General features: G+C 44.4%; 1 protein-coding gene across 1 annotated transcript; it reads left to right on the top strand.

The window, feature by feature from the left end:
* Positions 1 to 16: 16 nt before the first annotated feature.
* On the top strand, positions 17 to 9,340 carry ARL6IP6 (ARF like GTPase 6 interacting protein 6). Its single transcript, XM_075285600.1, has 5 exons — positions 17 to 103; positions 1,539 to 1,910; positions 2,963 to 3,013; positions 4,820 to 4,952; positions 9,173 to 9,340. The coding sequence occupies exons 2-5, from the start codon at positions 1,547 to 1,549 to the stop codon at positions 9,264 to 9,266; spliced, it is 642 nt and encodes a 213-aa protein (XP_075141701.1). The 5' UTR covers positions 17 to 103; positions 1,539 to 1,546; the 3' UTR covers positions 9,267 to 9,340.
* The last annotated feature ends 934 nt before the right edge of the window (positions 9,341 to 10,274 follow it).

Raw genomic sequence — 10,274 nt, 5'->3', positions numbered from 1 at the left:
TGGCTTCTCAGACTGCGTGAGCAGAGGTGTACACAGCCTGGCTTCACGAGCGGGATTTCATAGTTAGCGTTTACTGCGCTGCAGCCTGGGAGCGAGTTATCAGGTATCGGTGACTGAACGGCCCCTCACACTAACCCCTGCGCTGGTCACTAATGGCGGCCTACACTACCTCAGAGCCTCACTGTCAGACATGTCTAAACACCGGCAGCCAGAGTCATCTCACTGACCCGGGCTACTGGCCGGAAACTTTTACAAGCCAAAATAGGCAACCATGTTGTGCGCTGATGCTTATATTTACTGACAATGGTAACCGGGACGAGCTGACTCCAGTACGGATGATACATGTCAATCTCCCGCTCAGCGGCTGACTGGCGGAAGGATACTCGCTGTGGAATGACCACACAGCGCATGCGCAATATCCAGGCGAGGAAAAGAAGTCCCTGCCCTGCGGAGGAATACTGTTACTAATAAATCGTGTATTTACCTCAAAAATCAGTACATTTGTAGGAAAAGCTCCCTAAAACCCATATAATATATAAATCTTGTCATATTGATGGTATTTACAGCCAGAAGATAAATGGTGGTGTTGGGTTGCGAATATTTTCGCATGTGTAAAGATATGGATTCGCCGCTGACCGTAAAGGCTTACAATCTACTTTTTACAATTTCACTTATTTATGCCCGTTGTACAGTGCTAAGGAATATATTAGCGCTATATAAAGGTTATTACAGTAGTCGTCCATATCAACCAGGCGCCGCTTAAAAATTTAAAGGGCGTCCGCCATCAGATGCGTATGTATAATACCAGTCCCACAGAGGGTTAGGGCTGAAGGCGGGTTAGCCTGTGTTGATCCATGCCTCAATTTCCAAGATCTGTCCCCAGATTCACTCTTTGGGGCAATGAGCCTGAAAAAGCTACGTCTACCGCCCTCTGAGGTGTTGTGTCGCCGCCCTAGCAGCGCATGCACGGTACAGCCGTGAAACTCGCCTGGTCCCATCAGCTGTACCGTACCCATAAGTGATACTGGCCATCAGACAGACACCAAGACCCAGGAGAAGTCAGAAATTTTTGGTTAAGGCTTAGGGGGAATGACCATGTCCCTTCTGGAGTTTGTCAAGTCCCCGTTTCTTGTGATATGTTGACAAGTGCTGACCACACCCCTTTTTTTTGGATATGGCGGACAAAGTTCAAAATCGCCAACTCCTCCAGAAGTCTGGCGGAGGTCGCCCCATTTTTGGGAGCCTCCTGGATCATTCCGAATATCAAAGTCTTTGATAATCAGAATGGTGAGAATTCAGGAGCAGGCGAGATTTACACTTACCTGGCAGGGGTGTCGCTACAGGGGGTGCAGCTGTATTAGTCGCTGACAGGCCCTGGACCCCTGAGAGTCCCTCTGATGCAAATAATCTACCACTGTTCTAAATGGTAAAGAGTAGGGTCCTTATTACAGATTTAGCTTTTGGGCACCAGGAGCTTCTAGTTATGCCCCTGCTGACCGGCCTTACATTTGTGATGACAGATCTTCTGTGTTTTTTAGGTTCCTGGATGGACGCCTCTTATGTCACCAGCGCCAGGGGGTTAAGGCGCAGTCGTCGCTCTGTCATACCTGCCTCAGCCACATCCTATAGCGTTCAGAGCAGGACTGAGCAGAGAGTCTTACAGGACGATTCGTTGGTGAAAAATTTGGAAAGTGACTTATTTGAGGCTTCTGCCACCAAAACTAACAGTCTCAACTCCGCACTGTATCCTGAAACTGAGCAACCTGGACAGAACGGGACAGTGAAGACACAAGTGGTGACCTCGAAGAGAGGCAAGCGATGGCCGGCCAGACTGTTGTCCATGCTTTGCTGTCTTGTGATCGTCAGCATCCTCGCTGTGCTCTTTGTCGTGTTATATATTGTGGTGCAAGGTAATGTATATAAGAAGTTGTTCAGCCATGTGAGCAGTAAAATTATATGTACCCGCTGTATATAACAGTATATAGAGAATCCATAGCACAGTGTAAACCATGAACAGCAAAAGTGATTGCACTGAACTTGCCCTGGGCACTGAGAAACCTCCTAGTACAAATGTCAGACATATCTGTAGGCCGACAAAGTATCCTATTGACCTCTAGCCTCACCGTCATGACCCCCTATGTTTGGTTTACCATGACATAGTAGGTCATGACGTGGGTTATAATTTAGTGGGGCATCTTTTTTGTAGTTTCAATCTATCATTCAATGGATTTCTGACAGCAGCATGATTTTCTTTATACACAAAACCCATGATGCTAGTGTGACCGGTTCCGAATACACAACAAGGACTGTTTGACGGACAGTCAAGCATCAGCACATTGGGGGAAATTTATTATCCCCTCTACTCCATTTTTCTGGTGGAAATTTAGCGCAAGAAACACGCGCTACGTTCCCACTTAGACAAATGTGGTTGAAGTGGGGCAGAATGTACTGGCATGAGCGATAGACAAAATCTACGCCACTTCCTGGCTGGCATAGATGCCCTGGGTCATGGGAGTCTAATTTATTAAGACACCGGAGTCTCTTGGTAAATCAAGGTGTGCCTTGTGCCTGTCGGGGAAATATTTTAGGGCTAAAAAAAAATAAAATAAGCAGTTCTCCCTAATCCTACGCCACTCCCGTTTTGATTGTACCCTGGTCTCTGCTCCCTTGTCTCTTTTGACACACAGACTTGGCCAACCACTGGCTCTGCTGCTGCCAATGATTGGTTGACAAGCATTAAGTGTGTTTTGAGAGGGACCAGGAATAGTGAGGCAGAGATCAGGTAAGTGCTGCTTTTTTATTTATTTTTTTTTAATCCCAATCTGAGCTTTTTAGGACATTTTTGTTACCAGCGAGACAGCACCTTTAAGAAGGTAAGGTTGTAGCATTAGGACTGATGTGAATGTGTTATTACTATATATGTCGTAGGATGTATGTAATACGGTGTCTCTCTCTTCTGTAGACATGCAGGCTGGAAAAGTAAATGAGGACGGAGTAAAGACAAGTCTCCTTGGTAAGAACTATATAAGAAATATATACACACATACAATATTTAATACCTCCATTTAATATTTACACTTCTAATAGCTGATCTGACGGTGTCTCAGGTGTCAGACCACTGCTGAACTTCACTTGATGACTTATCCAAATTTATAGGTCATCATTTGATAAGTCCTATAAAATCCCTTTAACGGCTCCATAGAATTTTAGAACAAAGTATATTGGCTATTCAACTACATCCACTTATCCACAGCGTCTGAAGTCCGTCTGCACTCAGACCTCTAGTCATTATGGAACAGGGACTCAGAAGTTCCCCTGATTTTTCCATGTGAAAGAAGTGGTGCTACCCTTGTGTGGTCTTATTTAATTCTATGGAACAGCAATCTTTGGCAACCCATAGAAATAAATCGAGCGTGGCAGCACTTGCACACCACCACTCCTTTTACATAGAGCTCCCATTATTTGTATGCCTAAACGCCCAGGAATCAGACACTGACCCCCCCTGTCCAGTCCTGTAGGGCAGTGACCCCAACCTTTTTTCTACCAAGGACTACTTAGATGTAGGTCAGTTTTTTTCTGTGGCCCGGCAGGGGGTGGGGTTTTGGCTCGGGGAAGGGGGGAATGGTACCATTAGGGTTACTATAACAGTCCCCCACACACACACACACACACACACACACACACACACACACACACAGGTAACGTTATTAACTATTAAAGTTAGTGTTATTAAAGGGGTATTCCCATGACGCTTGTTCGCTAACCTGCAGGCTGTTGTGCTCTCTTCACTTCCTGCTTTTCTCGGCACATAAGTGAGCGGGGTTTCACTTGTACGGGATTGGTTGTAAATGAATTACCACAGTGTGAAGCTGATGTAGCAGAGCTGGATTTGAGTCAGTTTGCATTACATACAGAGGTAATGGACTCTCTATCTCAGCCCTTGACAAATGAGCAGATAATCCCAAGGGCCATAGAAACAGAGTGTAAACAATGAACTGAATAAATTAAGATAGCGGCCAAACAAAGCAGTTTTGATAAAGCAATGAATTTAGGAAAAGTCTAAATCCACATTAACTAGCAGTATAGATAGGATCCTTGTGATGGGACAACCCCTTTAACTGTGTGTAAGGCACTATAATTGTCCCCCACATACTGTAACTATAATTATATCATACCTACCTAGTCACTATTGCAGCTCTCCAGGGATCTGTTCTTGCACACATGATGTGTGCATCTTCTAGTCTGTTCCTCGGCACCAGCGGCATGAAAGTGAAGGTTCCGGCAGTAACATAGAATATGCACACGTCTTGTGTGCCAGAACAGATCCCGGCGTCTGCATTAATACTAGAGAAATGGAAAGTGATCTGTTAGTATAGGCTTCACCAGCAAATCACTCTCCAAAATAGGTTCTGTAGCAGGTGCCTGACAATGCTCCTATGCAAGTCGCCAGACAGAGATCTCCGATGACCGGGCCGGCCCAGCACCAAGTGATAAACGGATGGTTACTGGTCTGCAGCCAGTGGTTGGGGACCTCTGCCATAGGGGATAAGTGTATATAGCGGATTAACCCCTTAAAACATTTGTGGATATATTGGTGATTATTAGAACATTTTAGATGCCCTTTTCAATGTTGTCCCGTCTTGTTCTCTGGAAACAAACATCAGGGGTGTCCCCACAATAACGAGCGCTATAGTAAAATCTGCTCTGCTACTAAGAACAGTCATGTGATTGGTTGGTGAGGTTTGCATTACTTTATTGCTTGTTGCTATGACCAGTGTAAATCCTCATGTGTACGATCTGTTGATGTAATATCTCGTAGGGTTCTGGAGTCTTCTAGTCCTGTCACTTCTTGCTGGCCTGTCTTGCTGCAGTTTTTCGTGGACGGTGACGTACTTTGATTCATTTGAGCCAGGGATGTTTCCACCCACTCCATTGTCCCCGGCACGATTCAAGTAAGTATCATCCTTAAAAGCAGATATGTATTAATGTTTATTGATATTTAGCTCTACAAACATATATAAAAGGATTTGGTGGTCCTCATTCATCAACATGGCGCATTTTACTTCAAAACAATCAGTGTGACGGCTTTACTTCTAAGGGGCTCAGAGGTGTACAGTCATGGACAAAGGTTTTCGAGCTGCAGGGATTTGTGAAAATGGATTACACTCAGATGTGTGTTTTTCACAGCCGAGCATGCGACCTTGTGGCGTGAATGAACACTTAGATACTTCTATGGTTACTGAAGTACAATTCTTACACTATTATGTATATAAGCACTATTATGCATAAGAATATCTTTTATGTATTTAGATTTTTACATAATATTATTGTCCTGGCCTGTGTCCTTCCTGCATTCATCCTATATGTAATTATTGTTATGAAATAAAAAAAAATCTGCATGCAGCAGAAAGTGGCATGTAAGGCGGGTTTAACACTGTGTTTTTGCATCTTTTGTATAAAAACACTTGTTTTTTTTCTATACAAAAGGCACTTCCATTTTTCATTTATGCAAAGGCATCACGTAAATCCAATACAAACCCAGTCTCAATAGGACTCCTACAAAAAGGTAGGACGTTCTTCAACCCCTTAGCTGCTGTGGTCAAGGTCTAACACGTCAAATAGTGTTTAGAAAAAAAAATGTAAAAAAAAAAAATCCTTACAAAATATTTTATCATTGGAAAAAAATAAAACAAAAACAATTACACCTAATTTGGTTAAAGGGGTATTCCCATGTCCCTTGCTCACCAGTCTTCACTGCTGCAAAGACTTCTTTCTTCCTGTTTTACGACGTCAATTGGTGGACGGGGTTTCATATGCAAAGCCACACTGTCCGACTACCTCCAGTTTAGCTCCGCCCCCAAATTACCATGTAACTCCGCCCACCACATAATGTGATCTATGGGACGACTGAAGGGCCTGTGATGTCATCAAAGGTCCTATAACACTTGGATTTAGCTTGTTCTATATAGCGTCGGCTAAATCCTAGTGAGCAGAGGGACCAGGTCCCGCTAGGATTTAGACTGTTTTATATAAGAAAGCAGCACTCATTTCCCCCCACCTTATCTGAGAGCAGGAAGCTAGGTCACAGGAACAGCTACAGACACAGGCTCGCTCCCGTGCACTTAGCCCCTCCTCCCTGAGAGCAGGCAGCTATGTCACTTGACATTTGAGCAGATAATCCCAAGGGCCATAGAAACGCAGTGTCAACAATGAAGTGAATAAATTAAGATAGTGGACAAACAAAGCAGTTTTGCTGAAGCAGTGTATTTAGGAAAAGTCTTAAATCCACATTAACAAGCAGTATAGATAGGATCCTTGTTATGGGACAACCCCTTTAATACTCAACTTGTCCCGCACAATACAAGGTCTTGTACAGGCTACACTGATGAACCAATAAAAGTTACTGGTGACCTATCCAGCATGAAAAATTGATTTGAGGCTGGACCTTTAAGGCATACGGATATGGGCAGGAAGCCTATAAATCATAGGGACTCTGCTGTCCTGCCCAAGCCATAAACCTCTGTAGCAGCTCATGTCGTTGCATCTATAGGATCGGTCAGTAGATGGTGTTCTTGGCTAAGCAGATTCCTCCGCTCGGAGCCGATACAGTGATTTCTAGATGTTTGCTGTCGCCGCTGCGGTGTCATTTCTAATTTTTATAGTGTGTCATGTATTTTGATAGATCGACCCTTCATGATCCATTTGCTTTTCATCATGCAAAATGCAGCTGAGACTCGGGGTTACCTGACAGAATTGTAGTATCTGGTTTCACTTGTGACTTGTGGTTTTAACCCTTTGTGTGACTAGATATATATCAGTAAATCCCTGTATATTCGCATGCCTGGAAATAGGCAGCTTTAGTACTTATGTTTCCCAGTTATTGCGCAGATACAGCAACAGTAAAAATCCTTCAGTCTCCTAGTCCAGCACTTCAGTCCAGCACAGAATTCAAGGACAGTGTAGATGTGGACAGAAATGAGCAGGTATGAGCATATATAAGTTACATAAGCATTTCATATGGACTATATTGCTTGAAGACAAGGACTAGGCATCCTATTAAAGTGGCTATGCCGTTGGTCTGATGGCCGGATCCCCCAGTGATCAGAACAGGGGACTGAGTGCCCCCCTAAAGCTTCCTGGTGAATCCTTGTATGACCTGCATTGCATTCACATCAATGGGCACTGCCATATGTCATAGTCCTGGCAGCCCCATAGCATTGAATGGAGCACCAATCATACAAGTGCACTGCTGCTCCATTCACAAGGAGTCTTTTGGACTCCCAACAACTTGACACTTCTCCTTTATCCTATGGATACAGACCAAGTGTCCTTCACGGCACAGCCCCAGAGCTTTAGGTGACAAGTGATACCAGCCTTGATATTCCTGGTTTAATATTTGTAGCATAAGAAGTTGTACTTTTTGGTTCAGGAAGATTACTGCCTATTATATTCCTCCATCATCTCTCCTTCCAGTGACCCCAGTAATCTCACCGCAGGACACATATATAGTGCTCCAAAAACATACTTAAAAATCTCCTCCGTAGCTGTTATTAAGCCGCCATAGCCGTGTCTGCTGCCTGTATACACCAGGTTCTTTATAACTTATTGGGGAGAATGAGCTGCTGGTGCCGGCAGGCTGGACGCGACATGATGGCTGACCACTGGGAGGTCCATTAAACATAAACCGAGCACCGAGCTCTCTGGGCAATACATCATAACTTTTATTGCAGCAAACACTCCTACACACTGTGAGCCGGCCCGACATTTATTCTTAATTTGTTTTCCAGATTCATTGTAAAGCGATTAATATATCTCCTGTAGAGCCGGCGTCTTGGCAAAAAGTTGGAAGCTGTTCTGTAAGCGCTCGGCCCGTGCTGTGAATTCTTCTCTTATTTTAGAGCATTTACATGTTTACGCGCCATCACTGCAGATATCCATAGGGACAAAATATTGGCACAAGGGGTCAAACTATAAAAATTTTTTAAAAAAGTAATACCGCTCCCCGGGTGATCCTGTTCTGTCACTCAGTATGGTCTTTTACCTCTCAAGACACATAAAATGGCGCTCAGATGACCAGTGATTGAAGTGGAACGCCTCTGCGGCCTGCGAACGGCTGGGTGATAATTTCCTGGAGTGTAGACTGTTAGGCCAGGTTCACATGGGGTTTTTGGGACCGGAACCTAATTTGGAGGCCGCCTCAGGTTCCGGTCCAAAATACATATAGCTGCGACCGGATGCCGGTGCAGTACACCGGCATCCAGTCGCACACTCCTCTCCGGATTAAGCCCAAATGAATGGTCCTAGTCGGGAGGGAGTGTCTTCAGGCTGCTACTACAGCTGATCTGTGCGGGGTCTGGCTGTCAGACTCCAACAGATCACATACTGATGACCTAACCTGAGGATGGCCTGTCTTAAAGGGATTCTATCATTGGATTCTCTTTTTTTCTGACTAACACGTAGGAATAGCCTTAAAAAAAGCTATTCTTCTCCTACCTTTAGATGTCTTCTCCACGCCGCCGTTCGGTAGAAATCCGGGTTTTCATTATTATGCAAATGAGTTCTCTCGCAGCACTGGGGGCGTCCGCAATGCTATAAGAGAACTCTCCAGCAGCGCCTCCATCTTCTTCTGGAACGCCCTCTCCCTGTGTCGTCTTCCGTCCTGGGTTTCAATTTTTTAGGCCTCGGGCAGAGGCCATTTTCTTGTGGCCTGGGCATGCGCAGTCGGCTCTGCGTTCCAGAAGAAGATGGAGGCGCTGCTGGAGAGTTCTCTTGTAGCATTGGAGACGCCCCCAGTGCTGCGAAAGAACTCATTTGCATACCAACGAAAACCCGGATTTCTACCGAACGGCGGCGTGGAGAAGACATCTAAAGGTAGGAGAAGAATAGACTTTCTTAAGGCGTGGTAGTCAGAAAAAAAGAGAATCCAACGATAGGATCCCTTTAAGTATTATTTACAGATAGAGAAATTTCTGACTTGCGACTATTGGCCATCGCAGTCACCCAACTCTCCTTTTTCCCTGTTACTGATGACTTCATCTGACACGTCTCAATGTCTCTCAGTTGACCATCACGGTGCCTGCCGTCTTTACAATGTTTTATATTCTGGTTGTGTTTTTCTGACCCCTTTTCTGTATTCTCTATAGCTCAGCTTGTCCTTTTCTTTTTTGTTTAGGAGAATGACGGGCCATTCATTCCACATAGGCTACACCATGGCAATACTTAATGGCATTGTGGCAGCTGTGACTGTGCTTTGGTGCCTGCTCTGAATGTCTATCCTGCAATATCGCCAGTCTCTGTGTGCCGCTCCCACCTTCTGAAGATCCAGCGCCTCCAGTGTATCGTTCATTGTTTTTTATATAACTTTTTGTATATCTAATTTTATGTGGTATCAATAGTATTTTTTTTTTTATTTTTTACAAAATAGTTTTTAGAGTTTGTTTTATTTTTTTACATTTTTTTTTTTTTAAAAGATATATTTCAAGTCTTCCAATCCAGAAAAAAAATATGTCTGACTTCAGGTAATATTAAATGGATCGTAAGAGGTTACAGAAACATTCTCCTAAAACATATCCTGTGTCTGGTGGTGTAGCATTCAAGTGAAAGGGGCTTGATTGCAATATCACACACAGCCTATGAGTGGAGCTGTTTATGGGTGAAAGCAGCCTTGCTCTTCTTAACTCGCACTACTCCGTTAGGCTGAGGCCCCATGTTGCAGAAAAGATGCAGATTGTTTTTTTTTTTGCATATTACAGATATATTTTTCAATTTCTACTGTAGCCAAAAAACGCAGCTAAATCTGCAAAAAAAAAAACAAAGCTGCTTTTCCACTACACAGGACCTCAGACTTAGGCTAAGGCCCCACGGGCCGTAATCGCAGCGCTAAAGCGCTGTGGAAAGAACCGCTGCGTGAACGCATTGCGGTTCTTTCCACAGCGCTTTGAAGAAAAAGTTCACAGAGTTTTCCTCCACGGACTTTCTCTTCCCATTATATCTACGGGAAAGCCGCCAGCGTTTCGGTAGATATAATTGACATGCTGCGATTTGCAAAGCCGCAACGGCTTTGCAAATAGCAGCGTGTCCGCACTGCGTTTTTTTCCACAAATTGGGCATGGGATTCGCATGAATCCCATCCCATTTGCTTGCACTGTAAACGCGATTTTTCCCGCAGCGTCTCCGTTGCGGGCAAAGCGTGGCGTTTACGTCCTGTGGGGCCCCCGGCCTAAAGGGGTTTTCTGATCATTAATTGAAGATGTGCAGGGGGTCCAGTTGTTTGA

The sequence above is a fragment of the Leptodactylus fuscus genome, chromosome 8 (genome assembly GCF_031893055.1).
Source record: "Leptodactylus fuscus isolate aLepFus1 chromosome 8, aLepFus1.hap2, whole genome shotgun sequence".
In the NCBI taxonomy this organism is placed as follows: Eukaryota; Metazoa; Chordata; class Amphibia; order Anura; family Leptodactylidae; genus Leptodactylus; species Leptodactylus fuscus.
This window is presented reverse-complemented; position numbering and strand designations above follow the sequence as displayed.